Genomic DNA, 20,035 nt, shown 5'->3' on the forward strand with positions numbered 1-20,035 from the left:
CACTAACAGAAATGTAAACTAAGTGATCTCCAACAGGAAACCCTTATTATGAGAGCCCGAGTTACTGCCCAGCTCCACCAATGGACTCTTAGTCGTAGCTGATGCTGTTGTGTCAAGCAACAGTTAGTGTTCCACTAATATTCCCTCCCCACTTCTGGTTCTGCAGCTCATGGGGCAGCTGCCTTCTGGAAGCCCCAGTCATTCTCTGCCTCAGAATTTTCTTGTAGCCTCTCCTGGGGCAAGCCTGAAATGCCAGGGAGTTGATGCCTTGGGACTAGCCCTCAGCCAGTGACAGATAGGAGTTGTTGGGTGAATACCTAAACTTTGTAATCCCTCGGGTAAAAAAGGAAAAAAAAATCCTCTGGGGCATTTTCTACACAGTCTCTCAGAGTCCTCGGATCAGCAAGACTATGATGACATGATATATGTTATGATATGATATGATATGATATGATATGATATATGATAGTGGTAGCTGATCTGATTAATATACCCTTCACTGGTTTCCTTTTCTTCCTAGTCTCACTTCCCCTGACATTGTTTTCTGCGATCACCTTGCAGCTGAGTACTTACACTTAAAATTCTCGTCTTGGGTCTTTAGACACATAGAAAAATAGTGTCGATATCTTTGCAATTGGTTTAGTGGAAAAGGGTATGAATGTTGAAGAAAATAGACTTGGATCCCAGACAGTGTGAGACTTAGCTTTAGGTTTTTTATCTGTAAAATGAGGATAATGATCCTTATCTTGTTGCCACTGAATGAGGTAATGATTTTGCGTAAACTGTCTGGCTCACAGAAAACATTTGATAAAACCGAATTCTTTGTTCCTTTCTCTGGAATCCTCAGTATCTTCCTCACTGCGATCCCAAGAACCTGTTGTCATGTTCCCATGCTCTCTGTAGATGTAGCTAACTGAGAGATAGTGGAATAAGCACAATTTTCCACACAACCACATTCTTTTCCTATAAAATCAGAAAATTTTATTGAAAAATTAGCAAACCAAAAATTAAACATCTTTAGAATAAATTGAATGTGTTTAGAACCAGATGCTTATAATACCTAAGATTGTCTTTGGCACTCGGCTCTTCTCAAAAGGTTCTTTGTATCTCTGTGGCAGTACGTTTAGACTTGAGAACAAAACAGCCAGAGCGAGCATTTGACCGGTTTCTAGGAGGACAAAGCTTTGACTCAACCATAAAGCAGGGTGTTTCTTTTTCTACTTTGGGCATTGACCTGAATCAAGATTCACACCCACATCTTCTAACATGCATCAGTAGGACAGTTACGCCAGAGTACTGACCAAAATACTATTTTTAATGTCAGACTAATCATGCAAGGTACGAAATATCAGAATACTGATACTTCTGGCATCCGATACTCTGGATTGAAATCCCAGCTCTGCCGCTTATTAACTATGTGACCTAAGGCAAGGTGACCTCTCTACGCCTTTTTTCCTAATCTGGTATATAGTGATAAAAATGGTACCTCCCTGATAGGATTGATGTAAGAATGAAAAGTGTCAAAATGCATATAAAACACTTAAACCAGCTCCTTGCACAAGCTCTTTACAAATATTAGCTATTGTTATTTTTGCTATTATTATTTGTTTAATGATATCTCCTTGTGATGTTTATCAACAGAGGCAGGTGGAAAATTTTTTCTCCTCCCATAGTGTATGTCTTAGAAGGATGTTGTTCTCAAACTATTCACTTGTTCTAGAACTGTTCACTTGTCTGTGTCCCCATTAGACTTTCAGGGTCATGTGAAATGCATACACCTTTTCTCTTGGAGAGAATCCTATTAGCTTGCCAGTATTCTGGGATAGCTGACACTTGAATCTCTCAACTGACTAACACTTAAGTTACTGGTTAACATCTTCGCGAGGATGAACCTTTGCTAACTGCCCAGGGTGGGACCGTGAGAGCTCACATACATTCTGGGGCAGGGGAAAGTGATGGAGAAGACAGAGAAGAGCTCTCCCCCTTCAGGTCCAGGTAAAATAGGCAGAAACGGATTGTAGGGACCTAAGGCTTGCTGGTCAACAAACCTTAGGCTTCTTGGGCTGAGCTGGTTGTGCCTGTGTGTGGTTACTGCAGGGACCTATCAGGTATGCCACTTACCAGCTGTTTGACCTTGGGAAGATGACTACACATATCTGAGCCTCAGTTTTTTCATTTGTCAAATGCGTCGAATGACATCGTTTTTAGGGTGGTTGTGAGAATAAAATGAGATGATATGTATCTACTTCCTGGCGCATGGAAAGCCTTCTTGTTACCAATTACTATTTTGTTCTTTTCCCCTTAATCCAAAGTGCTGCTCGACAAGAATTCGAAGACAACTGGACAGGAACCTCACCTTTCATAAAATGGTGGCATGGATGATTGCACTTCACACTGGTAAGCTTATTAAGATATTTGAGACTGCAAAGAAAACTTGGAACCAGAGAGTTCCCTCTATTCCTAGATACCTTTTTTAAATTTGTTTTTTATTTATTTCTAATTTTTTTAATGTTTATTTTTGAGAGAGAGAGAGAGAGTCAGAGTGTGAGCAGGGGAGGGGCAGAAAGAGAGGGAGACACAGAATCCGAAGCAGGCTCCACGCTGTGTGCTGACAGCACAGAGCCCGACACGAGGCTTAAACTCATGAGCCTTGAGATCATGGCCAGAGCAGAAGTTGGATGTTTAACCAACTGAGCTACTCAGGCGCCTCTAGATACCTTTTTTAAAATAAGAGATCAGCCTTTTTAGGTAGATCAAGTGGTGATTGGATATGTTGTATTTTTTAATTTTTTAAATTGAAGTATACATACAATATTATAATACATACAACATATACATATACAATACATATAATACATACAATATTATATTGGTTTCATGTGTATGACATAGTGATTCGACAATCACATACACTATAAAATGCTCACCATGATCAGTGTAGTTACCAATAACACAAAGTTATTACAGTATTATTGACTGTATTCCCTATGCTGTACCTTATATCCCTGTGAGTTATTTGTTTTATAACTAGAAGTTTATATCTCTTAATCTCCTTTACCTATTTTGCCCATCCTTTCACCCCCAACCCCTCTGGCAACCACCAGTTTGTTCTCTGTATTTATGAGTCTGCTTCTGTTTTATTTGTTTGTTTGTTTTGGTTTTTAGATTCTATGTATAAATGAAATCATACGGTATTTATCTTTCTCTGTCTGATTTATTTCACTTAGTATAATATCCTCTCTAGGTCCATCCATGTTGTTGCAAATGTCAAGATCTCATTCTTTTTTTATCGCTGAGTAATATTCCATATATATATACATGTATGTATATATATGTATATATGTATGCACATACGTGTATGTGTGTGTGTGTGTGTGTGTGTATATATATATATATATATATATATATAATAGCGTCTTCTTTTATCCATACCAGATGGTTGAATTTGATTTTTAACTCTGCTATTGGACACTTAGGTTGCTTCCATAGCTCAGCATTGTAAATAATGCTGCTCTAAAAATAAGGGTGCATATATCTTTTCAAATTAGTGTTTTCATTTTCTTTGGGTAGAATCCCTGGGTCAGATGGTACTTCCTTTTTGTTTTTTTTTTTTTTGTTTGTTTGTTTGTTTTTTTGAGGAGCCTCCATGGGGTTTTCCATAGTGGCTGCACCAATTTACGTTCCTGCCAAGATATGCTGTACTTTTTGAATGAATTCTGTTAAAAAATATTCATCACTCTTTCTTTCATCCCACTATTAGGATTTATTCAATTCCTAAAACTTTTTTTATCTTAGTCTCTTCTGACAAAATCCCAGCGTCTTCACCCTTTTCCACTCTTTTTAATATAAAAAAAAATTTGTTAGTTCACAAACGAGAGCTTTTATTTATCCATTACAAAAATACTAGGTTAAACATTTAGATTTATGGATTTCTTGCAGTAATGTGCAGGGGCCACAACCCATAAGTTGAGAAGATATCTTATCTTAAGGGTAAGGTAGCCCTTATCAGCTAAGCATCTTCTTTATTATTATTGTTATTATTATATATAATAGGTATACATATGTATATATGTATGCTATATTATGTGTTGTTATTATTATCATTATTAAAGTGGTGGTGTTGGCACAAGGGATGCATCTGGAACCATTACCAAATCTCCACTAATTCACTTAATAAATAAGGGCTGTGCCAGGCGATAGGCATGCACACAGGCACGGTGATAAACAAAGGAGACTTTTATTCTGCCCTTAAAGAGTCTGTCCCTAATTTGAGTAAAATAGGCTTAGATTGCAGGTGTTTAACTGGGCGTCTCTTCTCCTATTAGTAGATCATGAAGGCTTTCTGTGGCAAACAAAATGGCTCAAAAGCAAAATGCATGATAAAATCTTATTAGAATGTAACATAGTGTAATGGTTAAGGGCATAGATTTGAGTGCCAGATTGCTTGGATTTGATTCTTAACTCTGCTACTTCCTAGCTTGGTGATCTTGGGCAAGATATTTAAGTATTCTATGCCCCAGTTTCCTCATCTGTAAGATGAGGTGATGATAATCGTCCCTACATCATTGGAATCAATATAAGGATAAAGTAATTAAAGGCATGTATAACAGTTCTTGGTACCTAGTAAGTTGTATGTAAGTGCTTGTTAAGTAAGGAATGCAATTTTTAAGAAGATATTCACTGTTATGGCCATTGGTTTATATCAGATCAATAAAATTTTGTTATCTTTCTGGAGTAATGTCAGAGTCAGGTGAATGGGTCCGCTAAAGGCATATATTACATGAGAGTCTTCCTGTTTGAACATAAATATATCAGGGGGAGAGAGGCAAAGAGAGCACATCCAAATATCCTCAGAGACCAAGGTTATTTTGTAGAATCTCAGAACTTGATTGGATCTTTAGGATGGTGTCGTTTAGCACCTTCATTTCACAAATGAGGAAACCAAGACCAGAGGCGTCAAGTGATTTGTGTATGATCACACAACTATAGAGTAGCTTACTGACTAGAATTGTCTTGCCTCTGTGGCCTGGAGACCCAGTTCTTATTTGTGAGTGTCTTGGGCCATCCCTGTGTCTCCTTATAACTTATCATAGAGTCAGGGGCTATAGGCAGAAACCCAGCTCATAATAAAATTGTGCATACCCTTCACCCTGTTTGTTTCTCTTCTCTGTCCTCTTCAGCGATTCATACTATTGCACATCTGTTTAATGTGGAGTGGTGTGTGGATGCCCGATCCAACAATTCTGATCCTTATTCAATAGCACTCTCTGACCTTGGAGATAATCCTAATGAAACTTACCTCAATTTTGCTCGAGAGAGATTCAAGGTAAGTCTCCTATTTCCTGATTCAGATGTTCCCTAGACCATTAAAACTGAGGACTAGATTTCAGTGAGTGAAGAACCGCACTTGGCCAGAACAACAACAGTGACAAAAGTTGACTATCAGGGGGACAGTTCTGTAGTTTCTAAGAATGTGGGTACAGAGGAAATGTCTCCCACACTCCCGACCCCACGTGTGGAGGATCTCTAGAAGTTTTCCAGCTCCTTAAGCTCACCTGTGGAACCCGGAGTAACTCAGGCTCACCCATGACAATGCCCACCATCAAAGAAAGACCGGAACACACATCCAGTCAAACAAAGTTGGGCTTATTACCTACTGCGGCAAAAGAGGCCTTGCACCATGAGAAAGTCTGGGACGTTCCGGGAAGGTGTTAACAGAGGCTTGCTACTAGAGGACATGGACTTGTGTAAGGTGGTTCTGGAGGGGTTTAAGAAAGCAAAGATCTGCTCTGGATCAGGTATGTTCAAGAATTGGGGGTCTTTCTAGGATTGGGTATATTAGGAATGTTTCTCCAGGAGGCAGAAGGAATAGAATGGGGCTAAATCTGTAATCGGTAAAGAAGCAGCAGTCACTTGTGTTGTTGTCCTGGCTGAGACATAATTCTGGAGTGGTTTTATTTTTGTCTCACTCCACCACAGTCACAGAATGACATCGTCTGATGCGGGTGTTCTATGCACTTGGTTATGTGAAACAGGGAACACTCCGGCCTCGGTGTTAGTACGAGGCTGGCCACTGACTGACAGCTGTCAGAGATGCTTTTCTTCTCTCTTGCCTACAACATCTGAGGGGTGGCCTATGTCTGCTAACCACCATTCCATGAGAAGCCAGGTGCACTGGGAGTACTCAGCAGTCTTCCAGGGGCAGCCCTTTGGGGCATCCATGGCAAGCCCTGCTTCCCTTCCAACAGTGGCTAAAGCTTCCTACACTCAGAGGGAGAAGCTCCAAGTAAGTCATCCTCATGTGCTCAATGGCTTGGGAGGATGGCCGAGTCAAATTACTATACACCCAATTGCAAACGTGTTTCCTTGTGTTTAGCAGAGTATAAGAAAAGCCCCTTAATTTTGCAGAAATAATTCTCCTCGGGCTATCATGAAGAAAATACTTGCATCAAAGAAAACAGAAATTCTTTTTCTGTAATGTCTGGGATAATTTTCCTTTTGTGTTGTCCGTTGTTTGCACAGTGATGTGTAAGGAAGGCAATGTGACCATACTAGGTGGGCTGACACTGTCATGCTCTGCCTGGATTTCTCTGGACCACTTTTACTCTGTGCTCCCACACCTTTCTGTGTGTTTTCACTTTTGATTTCTGAGACCTGCGTTTCTTCCTCAGAGGACCACTCTGGGGCTATTGGAGTCCCTTTGTCCACAAACTCAGAGAACTGAAAGGGCCTGATGGCTACCTCTCTGAGGGCAGCCCTAGCCAAAAACTGATGGGGGCAGACCATGAAAGCCCATCCTCCTTGTCTTGAGTCAGGATGAACTCTGATGTGTGACTGAGTGTCCACAGTTCCTCGGCAGCATCAGGTGGGAGCTACCCTCTATATACAAAAAAAAAAAAAAAAAAAAAAAAAAAAAACAGCCTGCGATCACCCTCCTTCTTTGACTTGTTCCTCTTTTGTGATCTATTACCCATCTTCTGACCAGTCTCTTCCTGGAGCACATGCACCCTCATCTCAAGGTCTACGTGCTTCAGGGGACCCCAGCCTAAGACGTCAGGCATGTCCAGAATACATTTGCAAAACAAAGTACTGTGGTCCTTTCCAAACCAAAGGGAGAAAGCGCTTCAGACCCTTTTAGGGCATCTTCTACTTGGCTGATTTCCTTTATTCGATCCTCCCTTACAACTATTTCAGTGTATCAGTTAGTACTTCCCATGATACCTTAGCCACGTAAATGTTTTCAAATTGAGAAATATCTATTCCAAGTCTGTATCTCTCTCTAGAGAGGGAATACCTATGGCCCTATACACTGGAAAGTTTATAAATAGGTAGTCCTGCATTTGAGAGCCTACCAGTAATGTGTGTGTGTGTGTGTGTGTGTGCGTGTGTGTGTGTGCATGTGTGTGTGCGTGTGTGTGCGTGTGTGTGTGCGTGTGTGTATTTTACAGAATCCTGAAGGAGGCCTATATGTGGCTGTGACTCGGTTGGCAGGCATCACTGGTATTGTCATCACACTGTGCCTCATATTAATTATCACCTCCTCCACCAAAACCATCCGGAGATCTTACTTTGAACTGTTTTGGTACACACACCATCTCTTTGTGATCTTCTTCATCGGGCTCGCCATCCACGGAGCTGAGTGAGTGTTTAATTTCCACCGTCGAGTACTTTAAGTCCTTCAGTTTCCAGGTGTGACGCTGTTAGAGGCACAGTGGCCTCCTTGTCTACGTGTGGTCAGCCTGTCTGCTGATAGAATATGAGGGGACAACAGGGGTCAGTTTGAGAGAGACCACTCCGCAACATTTTAGTTTCTTCCGCCTGATTCATAGCTATTATTTCTTTAGTTATTTAATAGTAGCTATTATTAATGCAGTTATTTCTAGCAAGCTTGAAAAATGCACCAAAGTTTGAGTGTCTTTGCAAGTGTATAAGGCATGTTAAGCGTGCTGGAGGGGTCTTGGATGTCTGCAGTGATGTTTCTTATGGTTTAATTGCTAGGAAATTAGTCCAACTCCCAAACTTGAGGGGCTAATGATTAAGCAGGTGGAAGCGTTTGCTGTAGTTCAATGAGTTTTGATTCAAGCTGGACATTTATTGATTGCCTACCATGTTTGAGGGCTGATCTCAGGTACTGTGGGGGAATACTAGAAGGAAAATTACATGGTTATTGCCTTCCAGCCTTCTAATATGATAAAGGTAAGAGCTCTCTTCTATTGAGCACTTGTTATAGACATGAAATGTTTCTTTTAGGTAGAGATGCTCTCACATCCCCATTTCCTGGGGGAGATTGTAGACAAGGAAACAGACTAACAGAGGTAAAATATGTAGCCCAAGTCACCCTGTTTGTAAGTGGCACAGCTGCTCTAAGGCAGGCTGTGACAAATACTCTCATAGAGACTCAGTGCCTGCATGTGTGGTTGGGACAGTTCCCTTATTGGGAATCCTATTTAATATCAGGTTTCCTTTTTATGCTATTTCACACCAGCTGGTTCTCACACCTGCACACAAAAGTAGGCGTGGGGAAGTTCCCTGGTGGGTCTGAGGCTCTATAGCTAAGCATGAAGGGAGTAGATACTCAAGGCTCAATGACTCTGCTGAGAGCCAAGTTGGCCTAGAGGTGATTAAGACCTGAGTGTGAAAAGGGGAAGGGCAGGAAGGAGCAGCACTGAGCAACTACTTGTGTGCATTCTTAATCCACTTGCTGACTCCGACCCCTGATCGGCTCTTAAGCACCGGGAAATCTGTGTAGTCAAAGAATCTCTTGACTTTCTTAAAGCAACTGAAAATCTTTAAATGGGATGTGGTCATAATCCAGCTGTTTCAGAGAATCCTAGAGAAAACAAAATGAATCTCTCCCCATCTCTAGTTTAGTAATTCCGGCACTTTATGCTTGTACAGTTTCTCAACTATACATTTTCCTTTGGAGCAGGCAGAGGAGACGGATTTACCCCACTCTCCATCTGAACAGAATCTGCTACGTACATTGGTTGGCTGATTGCTCACAGTCTCCTGGCCAGGCAGAAGCTGAGCTAGGATTAATATCCAGGTTTTCTGACTTCTGGTCCTGGCAGTGAGAAGACGGGAGAATCCCCTCCCCCCCCTTTTTTCCCTCTCACTTACTCCGCATGTGAACTTGGGCATTAGAAATTTTGATAGTTATCATTTGTTAGACTCTTACTTTGTGCCCGGCATTTTTTATGCATCATGCCGATTGATTACTAAAATAAACCTTTAATTAGGTATTATTATTATTACCTATTTTACAGCTAAAGAAACTGAGGCTTGGAGGAAGTTCAATAACTTCCCAAGGCCACCAAACTAGCAAGCGGTAGACGTGGGATTTGAAACCAACGCTGTCTGACCTAGGCCCAGAAGTGTTTTCTCCAAATCATTCTGCTTCTAATTACTAGTTTCTCTAAGCTTCGGTGTTCTCATATGTAAAATGGGGGTGCTAATACTTACCATTCAATCTTGTTATGAGGGTCAACTGAGATAATTTGTGTACAGTGCCTTTCCCCAGGTCTGGCACAGTAATTCTCTGCCCCCAAACGTAAGGACAGAAAGGGATGGTTAACAGCCTTGAATTAGAACAGTCACAGGAGCCTCTGCTTGGCTCAGTCGGCTAAGTGTCTCACCCTTGGTTTTCGCTGAGGTCATGATCCCAGGCTCGTGGGATCGAGCCCCGTGTCAGGCTCTGTACTGGGTGTGGAGCCTGCTTAGAATTCTCTCTCTCTCTCTCTCTCTCTCTCTCTCTCTCTCTCTCTCCTTCTGCTCCTCTCCTCCTCTCTCTCTGTCTCTCTCTCTCTAAAAATAAGTGTTAAAAAAACCATTTGCAGAATGTACCAAGTGGCACAATAAAGTTTAGCTCCCCCATAGAAACTATTGCAAAGGGCCTTTTGTGCCTCTATTCTCACATATTCTGAAGACCCTGCAATTTATGTTCCTCGAGGTCAGGAACCTGACTTACCTGACCTTGTGCCTCCCTTCCTCTGTTCCCACTAAACCCACATTGTCTTGTGTGTTAGCAGTTGCTCAATTACAGTTTATGGAATTGAAATGAATGGGCTGTGAGCACTTCAAAGGGCACACCATTAGTGCCGACGTCTGTGAGAATGTCATAATCTCCACACAGTCTTCTTAAATTGATAAAACTTTTTGGTTCAATTTAGGCAATTTGGGTTCAACCGATGAAGCACTTGGACTAAGCCTCAAAGCTACTGTGTATGAGTGTATGGACTGTCAACTACACAAGGGTGCCTGTCCTCAGGACATAAAATTAGCCCACGCTTTGCTGGCCATACTCTTTGCCTCTAGTACTGCCCTCTCAGAGGGGGCATCTTTTTCTAATTTGCACCAAGGTACTGTATGGGCTACTCATTGCTCTGTTAGATTTACGGTTTTCCTGTTTCCGTTTGTTTATAAATGAAAGTAACACTCAAAACGGAAGCACAGATGCTCCCTTTAAGAAAACACATATTAATGATCCAAAACTTACCCTGTACGATGTTACCTATACTTTGTGCCATTGTACATATCTTTTTTCTATTGCTGAAGAAGACATATTTTCTTTCCCTTCCTCAAATCTATTCAGAGGGGTCAATAATATATTACTGGTAAATGGAAAGTACAGGATTCATATTAGAATACTTGAAATATGCCCAGAGTCTCAAAATACTAAGAGCTTGATTTCTTGCTACTAAACCATCCGGACTTACATTTCCTCCCCAGGCGCATTGTACGTGGGCAGACCCCACAGAGTTTAGACCAACACCATCACGAAATTTGTGAGAAAAAGATCTCAGAATGGGGAAAAATAAAGGAATGCCCAATCCCACAGTTTTCTGGGAACCCTCCTATGGTATGTACAATTCATTGTTACTTTTACGGTTTCTTTACCAACCATCTTCAAACTGTGTCTAAGAAATACGTACAAATGTCATAGAGCTGTCCATTACGAAGGCCATGGAAGTGTTAGAATGTTATGTGTCTAGTTTTTTCTGCTACACTTATTGTCTAGAATTATTTCTTGAAAAATAAGGATTGCATTGGTCTGTTCTGAACATCCTGATCTAAAACTTGAAAAAGGATTGTTTTTGAAAGTGCTGTTGGGGTTCAAGAAATTCCATCTCTTCTCTTCTGGATATGAGGCCATGATAGCAGTTAATGATTTCCAGAGGGATTCCATTCTGAGCTGAGTTGGATGACTCAGTCACTTAGAAGGAGCTATGAGCCTCTTTGGATATAAGGTTCCTACCAACACCCAAAGGCTTTGCGTATAGAGCAGGAGTGTGGCAAGGGTGCCCATGGGAAAACATGCGGGAATATTAACTCTCTGTTCAGACCTCCTGTTGGGTGCTCTGCACAATTCCATTTTGTGTATTCTCAATATCTCTGCTCCACTGAGTGAGAAGTGGGCCCTGTGTTCTTCATATCTTTTCTTCCATTGGCAGGCAGTATACTCTATTGGTTATCATGCTAACCGTTGGTATAAAACTAGGCAAAAATCAACATCTGTATAGGGCTTCTGGACAGGATTATAATTTTTTTAAGCACAGTGTAACAGAAAGGCAGATGTCCCATCTCACTTTCTCCTTAATTTTTTCTACTTTCCTACTATAACAGTTTTCTTCCTCTAAGACACAGTATGCTGTCCAGGGACTTAACATCTTGAAGCAACCTTGCTCATTAATGAAAGCACCAGACGTCTCAATGCACTGCCCCTCTACATACAGACATCAATAGAAAGGAAAAAAAAGGAACTGTATTGCAGGCCCTCATATGGTTTAGGGGAAGGCACATTTCCTTGAAGACAGCTGGAATCAGAGTACTACCTTAATAGGCATCTACCTCAAAGGAGCTTCTGGGTTTCTGGGATTAGGGGCAATGTCCGAGACCTGGCTCCATTCAGTGGGGCCCCATTGTGGCACCCAGGAAATAGATGGATGATGCTAGGATGTTTTTTTTTAATTTTTAATGTTTATTTATTTTTGAGAGACAGGGAGAGAGAGCAGGGGAGCGGCGGAACTGGACAGAACTGGAAGCGGGCTCCAGGCTCTGAGCTTTCAGCACAGAGCACGACTCAGGGCTCGAACCCATGAACCGTCAGATCATGACCTGAGCCGAAGTCGGACACTTAACTGACTGAGCCACCCAGGCGCCCCAGATGTCAGGATGTTTTAAAAACCTGTCCCATGACGGGGCACCTGGGTGGCTTAGTTGGTTAAGCATCCAACTCCTGATTTGGGCTCAGGTCATGATCTCACAGTTCTGTGGGTTCAAGCCCCGTGTGGGCTCTGTGCTGACAGCATAGAACCTGCTTGGGATTCTCTCTCTCTCCTCCTCTCTCAGGCCCTACCCCGCTCTCTCTCTCTGTTAATAAACATTTAAAAAGTTTAAAAAATTAAACAAAAAAACCTGTCCCTTGAAAACAAAGGCCAGCAGCAGAATATTTCTAACTTTCGGGGCAGATATTCAGGTGCTCTCAACTTCCAATAACAAGTTTCTTCAAAAAATTTAATAGAAAGACCATATGTGAGACTTTGGAATTTTTTTTTCTTTCTTGGAATCCATTCTGGAATGCCATCTTTTTAAGTAATGTTGCCTTCTAAAGCTCTTGGCTATTTCAGATATTAAACTAGGAACCTAACTGACTGCCCCCCAGGATGGATCTGTGTGTCCTAAAGGTTTTTATTATAGCCAATAATAGTACAGGGTAACTCCAGTGTTATGAAACACTGGAGTTTCTGACCAGAAGGGGATCTAAAGAAATCTAAAAGTCTTTGGGCTTATCCCTATTCAGCAGGTATATTGCATAGCTCTGAGAACTTACCAGGATATTGGAGAAACAGCTGCATTCTTGCATAAAATTTCTTATCTTGCAAAAGATTAAGCTTTGACTGCATGGCTGAGAGAAAGCAACTTCAACATTGCATTGAAAAATATGGTGTTGTTGAAATGGTATCCTTAAGAGAAACATTAATTCTGAAACCAACCTTGCTCTGCTGTAAGGTTATTGCAACTGCTGTTGCAACACGAGGAGGAAATCCCATTCTTTTGGACAGTTCCTCTTGGGAGAGTTTCATACTGTAGATGAAGTTCCCCAATGTGGCCAAGGAGAATGCTCATTTTTATCGACTCAAAAATTTGCTTTGATTTTAGATATTTTATGATGTGTTCTGTTGTACAACAAATTTACTAATCTAATATCAAATATTTAAACAAGCCTACAAAGAGTAACTTGACTTCTACAATGTTTTGTCCTCATGAATCTTGTATTACCTACTACCCCTTAACACATCCTGTTTTCATTTTTTGCTCCAATTACAGACTTGGAAATGGATTGTTGGTCCCATGTTTCTGTATCTCTGTGAGAGGTTGGTACGGTTTTGGCGATCTCAACAGAAAGTGGTCATCACCAAGGTATTGTCTGGTTTACGAATTACTAATAGCATCTAACTATATCATGAACAAGTTTACCCAAGTTCTCTATATCAGAGCTGTCTTTCACCCGGTTTCTTTCAATTAAACGTAGGGTAGAGAGAAGACCTATAGTTAATTTCAGTCAGTGTACTTAGCTTGATAATCAAGTGGTTGGACCTTTTAACTCGGGGAGCTACAAGTTAACATTTTCTGTTGAAAAATAAAGCCGACTGTTTTGTGTGCATGAATCTCTCTCTCTCTCTCTCTCTCTCTCTCTCTCTCTCTCTCTCTTTCATTGTGTGTGTGTGTGTGTGTGTGTGTGTGTGTAGAGGGGAGAAGCATACAGTGATGATGTGAGCAGATTAAGAGTGAAGAGGCAAAACACATGAGTTCAAGAGGGCACACACTGAGCCTTAAAATACTCAGATGTTAAAAGAACCAGGGAGCCAAGGGCAGGTCTGACTGAGGTTGAGATAGCATTCCAAGTCTCCCTTTATCTCCTTTTCTGTGCTGTGTATGTAATCATAGAATATCAGAGTTGAAGAATCCAAAGTCTCAAGGAGGTTAGTAACTAAACTGCATCTAGAATTGAGTTCATCAACAACAGGTACAAGGTGGCCTTTTTTCCCCATGCTTCTATGCTGCTTCTCATTACTAACTATGTAAATATACAACTAATTAAATAGAAATAGAAATTCCTGCTTATAGCTTCAGGAAACAACAGACAAAGCTAGTTTTATCAAATAAAATTTAATTCGACTCAACAATTGTTGAACAATACAGTTCAACAAATGTTCCATCCTCCACCCAAGCTTTTCTTTCTTGGCATCTATGGAAGGCCAGAGTAAAGTTAGTCCAGCTGGCCTTAGAAATCGTGAAATATAGGAAGCGACAGCACTTCTCCTTTTATGATACTTCTATTGTATTATAAGAAAAAACCCAAAGATGAGCAAAAAGAGCTGCCACAAAATTTTCCTTATTAGGCCAGACCTGACTAAGCAGACAAGGATTTCCCTTAAACATATTTCAAAGACAAACTTGTTTTCCTGTGGAGAAAATATTCACTTTCTTCTTATAAACATAGATATTCATTTTCTTCTCAAAAAAGAAAAGAAAACAAACAAGATGTCATCCAAAAGTATTCCAGTGTCAATTCTGTCTACTGGTACAGTTTATTTAGTTCCATCCCAATTTCGCCTGTGGTATCGAAATTGCAACAGGGTAAAAAATGTTTTCACCATACAAAATTGCAACATGGTGAACATCATTTTCAAAATAATTTTCATAAATTTTTATTTTCTGTTTTCAAAATGAAGCATTGTGGCTCTTTGTTTCAGTGAAGAAAGGAAGTCAGTTACAGCTTATCATTTAACATCTTTTTAAATCACAAGTTTTGGAAATGTTTCGCAATGTGTATCAAAAGGATTTCCCACTTTACTCCTCCTCGCTCACGGAAAGGAAAGTTTCACATTATCAGTCAACATTTGGGAAGCTGCTGTTTTGTTTCTATTGATTTTTCTTTTCCTTGATGTCCCTTGTTTTTTAGTTGTACATACAAAGTCCTAGGTATCTCAAGAATTGTCCCAGAAATATATTACTTTCTGTACTGTAATCACAGCTTTTGATTGTGTTTTTTAAAATTATTTACCAACTCACCAGTTGATGGATGTCTGGACTGTTTCCAATGTTTTGCTCTTATAAACAAAGCTGTCATGAACACTTGTATACATAGAGAATGAGGATGGCAACGGGTGGTTGGGGCCTGGCTTTGGGAAAGATGGATGGTATACTTCCCAGGTAGGTAGAAATGTAGAAACAATGCGTGGAATCAGGCAGATTCAAGGTGTGGCTCAGGACAAAGATAGACTAGTACCTTAGGCTTGGTTTGGGGGATGTTACTATACTACTAGCCAATGGGGTCTCCTTCTTCTATCCAGCTGCCAAGGCTCTCAATCATCCCCTGGGGAGGCAGGAAGACTGAGCAGGAAGACATCTCTTCTTCCTGTTTGTAGTTTCCTGCTTTGACTTCTTGGAGAAAAAAAATATCACAATAGGCTGGTGTCTTAAGTTAGATTCCCTGGCAAAGAGTCTGAAACAGCGAACTGCATACAGAAGGTTTGTTGAGGCATAGTCTCAGGAAAGGAACCTGCAAAAGAAAAGAAAGTCAGGACGAGGGAAGAAATAGCTGACCCTCAATGAGGTCGCAACTGCAGCCTCAGCTGATGCTACAGGGAATGCCAGGGTTGGGATGACTCTTGGGAGTTGTCCCAAGTTGAGGAGAGGGGCTCAACTTGTTTTGTTCCGTAGGTGGTCACTCACCCTTTCAAAACCATCGAGCTACAGATGAAGAAGAAGGGATTCAAGATGGAGGTGGGACAATACATTTTCGTCAAGTGCCCCACGGTGTCCAGGCTGGAGTGGCACCCTTTCACGCTGACCTCCGCCCCTGAGGAAGACTTCTTTAGCATCCATATTCGTATCGTTGGGGACTGGACAGAAGGACTTTTCAATGCTTGTGGCTGTGATAAACAAGAGTTTCAAGATGCTTGGAAACTACCTAAGTAAGTACAAAGTGTGTATGTACGAAAGTGTATGAGTTCAGGGAAAATGTCACTAAATAGCTCCTCTTTTCCCGTCTCTCACTCTACTATCTGTTGGGTCCGACAAAACACACAAGTTCTACAAATATAGGCAGCTATCTCTGTGTTCCCCATTGTATGTGTGTGGTGTGTTTATGCGTATATCTATAAGTCTTGTGTGAAACATAAAATATTTGAATCAAACATTAATAACAAATATTCCCAAATTCCTTTAAATGGGTGAGGGTCAAGGCCAAGTTATACTAACTTTTCTAACAAAGTTATAGTGTATCAAAGATGTTCTTAAAATTTAATTGATATAGGGGCGCCTGGGTGGCGCAGTCGGTTAAGCGTCCGACTTCAGCCAGGTCACGATCTCGCGGTCCGTGAGTTCGAGCCCCGCGTCGGGCTCTGGGCTGATGGCTCAGAGCCTGGAGCCTGTTTCTGATTCTGTGTCTCCCTCTCTCTCTGCCCCTCGCCCGTTCATGCTCTGTCTCTCTCTGTCCCAAAAATAAATAAACGTTGAAAAAAAAAAAAAAAATTAAAAAAAAAAAAAAATTTAATTGATATATGTTATTTGAGGGTAAATGCCACATATTATTTACTTTGTCCCCTCCTTCCCACATGCCTGAGACGGTGCTGGGCACTTAGTAGATGCTAGAGAAAAGCTTGTTGATTCACTCGATGAATACACAAGTGTAAATTGAAGATATTAAATTTATAAGATGTTATGACAGAAAATTCTCAGTTTACCTCAGGGTGTGATGTAAACAGGAATCTCGTGCGTGCGCATGTGTGTGTGTGTGTGTGTGGTAGGTGAAGGGTGTGGAGAGATGAAAAAACACCCTTGAGAGTTATCAAATGTTTTCAGTTAGCTAAAACTTCCTTTTATTACTTCCAACCACACTGTTGACATCAGGTTCATTACTTGAAAGCTATTTCAGAAAAGAAAGTGCCCCATAGATACGTCGTCCCGGTTCGATGTGACATATTGCACACCCCCAGTGAAAACCTGTGCCCCATCCTGCTCTGAAGTGCAAGATAGCCCCGTAACCATCTCCTCACACGCCTCCTTCCAGGATAGCTGTTGATGGGCCCTTTGGCACCGCCAGTGAAGACGTGTTCAGTTATGAGGTGGTGATGTTGGTGGGAGCAGGGATCGGGGTCACACCCTTTGCATCCATTCTCAAGTCCGTCTGGTACAAATATTGCAATAATGCCACCAATCTGAGGCTCAAAAAGGTAAGTTCTCTCATTTTTCACAGGGCTCGGATAAGGTCGTTAGGTTCTGCCTAGTGAAGCCTGAGAGAGACTTCACTCTCTGCTGAGTGAAGGGCAGAGGCTGGCAGAGACCAAAGGAAGTGAAGACAAGTTCTGCGTGGTTGCAGCGAGACCGACTTCTCATAAAAGGGCGATTTGAGAAGTTAAATGTGCTTTCATAGAAGCAGGTCTATTATCGAAAGCAATGTACTATGCTCGTACAGCGTTAGTAGAAATTCACAAGAAACGAAGATGCGACAGAAAGTGTTCACAACCCCAGTCCAGTAGCTATTGTTTTTGTGTATTCTCTTCCAATATTTCCCCACAAGTTTACATACTCCTGGAAAGTTGTACATATACCTTCATGTCCTCCTTTAGCAGAAACATATTATGGTGTTTTTCAGTGTTGTCACAGGCTTTATAATGATCCTTTTTAATGATTCCTCCGTGTTCCATTGAGAGGATATAGAAAAACTTTTCTATCATCCTGTGTTAGACATTGAGGTTGATTTCATTTCCAGTCCCCCAGTACTTTTTAGTTTGCAAGGGGAGGGCAGGAGACATGTCCTTTCATGAAACGTTTACTTTCTTCTGGGCAGCTCCTCAGAATAAATTCCCAGGGCATTTTTTTGGTCACATGTAAATTTGGTTTCCTTGCCTGGTAAAGGACACCTTGAATGAAACGTGAGTCATTCTAATAACTATAGAGGTAACCTCTAATAGGGACATGGAGTGTACCTTGACTTTTCATTCTCCCCTTTCTCTCTTTACTGTATGGAGGAGGAACTCAGGAATGCCTGATCCTATTGTGCACAAAGGAAGCCAGGGATCTGGGGTGGGTAAGGGCAGACCTAGAGGGAAAGTGGGGAGCTAATGTTTTTTCCTAAGTCATGTACTTCTGAGACCAACCTATTGATTTACTGCCCCGCCAGTGTGAAGGCCAGCACAGGTTCATGCGAGCTAGCTTATGAAATGTCCAGCGCTTTCTGAAAACCTATGTTTCCAGGCGTTCTGAGCAGCAGGAAAAAGTCGAGTGGGGGGAAGAGCAGAAATCCATATATCAGTTGTGATAAGGCCTATTTAAATCTAGACTGCTTCATGATCTGTGGCTCTTGCAGATATACTTCTACTGGCTCTGCCGGGACACGCACGCCTTTGAGTGGTTTGCCGACTTGCTGCAGCTGCTGGAGACCCAGATGCTGGAGAGGAATAACGCCGGCTTCCTCAGCTATAACATCTACCTCACCGGCTGGGATGAGTCTCAGGTGAGGGCGACGTCCCAGATCTCAGGTCCTTCCCCCAGTGTCCAGGGCTGACTGACTTCCCTTTGGTTATGGGAGTATTTTGTGTACCGTTTTTACCAAGAACTGTTGATGGATTTCAGTGATCCAGCCTGTCCACCCTCACTCAATATCCCCACGTGTTCAGACTAAGGAGCCTAGATTCAAAGTTAGTATCTGAGGAACAGATCAAAGCTAAGGAACCTACAAGGGAATAGGTGCCATGACTTTGACTGTATTAAAGCCACATTCCTACCAGGGGACTCAAACCAGGTGGACAAGATGATCCACCTCTCTTTATATCTCTCTCTATATATATCTCTACCTTTATATCAGTATACACACACACATATTCCTCTAATTTTATGTTTATGTGTGTTTTTCAATATACACAATACATTTAATAAGTAGTAATAATAACTGCTCATAGTTATTAAGCCTATACTATGTGCTAGGTACTTTTATTAGTGTTTAAATAGATTGTCTAATTCAATCCTAACAACAGCCCTATGAAACAGCTACTGTTATTATTCATACTTTATAGGTGAGAAAACCAAAGCCCAGAACAGGTTAGGTCATTTGTCCAAAGGTACTGAACTAGTAAGAGGCAGAGGCAGAATGTTCCAGAGCCTGCACTCTTAACAACTCCCAGGAGTTCATGATTATCATTTATATTTGATAATATATTGAAATATAGTTAATGAAGATGATATATATTGTGTATATATGTATATATGTATGTATGTATGTAGCATATATGTATGTGTGTATATATATATGTGGGTATAGTATACTATGTAATGCATGAGACATAACACATTATACACACACACACACACACACACACACACACACAAACACGTACCCCTCCCTCCAGGCACATTGCAAAATTTCATGTTTGCAATGAAAGCATTCTACAATTTATAAGACAACCCCTGCAACAAAGAACTATCTGGCTTCAAATGTCAAAAGTGTTGACATTGAGAAATTCTGAAACAAGTTAATGATTCCTAGGGGGTAACATCTTTCTAAATAAGCAAACATTAATTACTTGGCCTGGAAGCAACAGAAGCTATCCCCCTGTGTGAGGAGCTAAGGCAAGAGTGTCTGCCTATCACTGGCCAGTGTCTCTACCGGCCATAGCCACACACTGGCGCCTGGTGTTTGTGAAAACTGGTTTCTCATTTGGGTTTTGGTGTATTGTTTATCATAGACTCTCTGGGTCTTAGATGAGTCTGGTTGCAAGTGTAGATCCAGGGACACATGACCATGAAAAGTGCTGCTCTAGAAAAATGGGATTTCGCAATGCCACTTCTGTAATTTTAAAAGCAAAACAACAACAAATATTTGATCAAAATGAGACCGGGGGAAAATATATAATATCTAAATCACTTGGCAGTTTTATTATTTAAAAACTCACGCACCATTTTTTAAATGGGAAATGTATTTGCATTGAAAAACAATTATTTTGCTTTACAAAACTGGTCTCTACAGGGT

At 41.1% G+C, this 20,035-nt stretch overlaps 1 protein-coding gene across 2 annotated transcripts in view; it reads left to right on the forward strand.

Annotated features, from left to right (window-relative positions):
- Positions 1-20,035, forward strand: part of LOC115507406 (cytochrome b-245 heavy chain) — a 39,139-nt gene that overhangs the window by 15,303 nt on the left and 3,801 nt on the right. For both annotated transcript variants that reach the window (XM_030305727.2, XM_030305728.2), the window contains exons 4-11: positions 2,313-2,397; positions 5,181-5,326; positions 7,449-7,639; positions 10,729-10,858; positions 13,327-13,419; positions 15,727-15,980; positions 17,078-17,240; positions 18,377-18,523. In XM_030305727.2, the coding sequence (XP_030161587.1) occupies positions 2,313-2,397; positions 5,181-5,326; positions 7,449-7,639; positions 10,729-10,858; positions 13,327-13,419; positions 15,727-15,980; positions 17,078-17,240; positions 18,377-18,523 (1,209 nt within the window). The remainder of the gene's footprint in view (positions 1-2,312; positions 2,398-5,180; positions 5,327-7,448; positions 7,640-10,728; positions 10,859-13,326; positions 13,420-15,726; positions 15,981-17,077; positions 17,241-18,376; positions 18,524-20,035) is intronic.

Source organism: Lynx canadensis, chromosome X (assembly GCF_007474595.2).
Source record: "Lynx canadensis isolate LIC74 chromosome X, mLynCan4.pri.v2, whole genome shotgun sequence".
NCBI lineage: Eukaryota > Metazoa > Chordata > Mammalia > Carnivora > Felidae > Lynx > Lynx canadensis.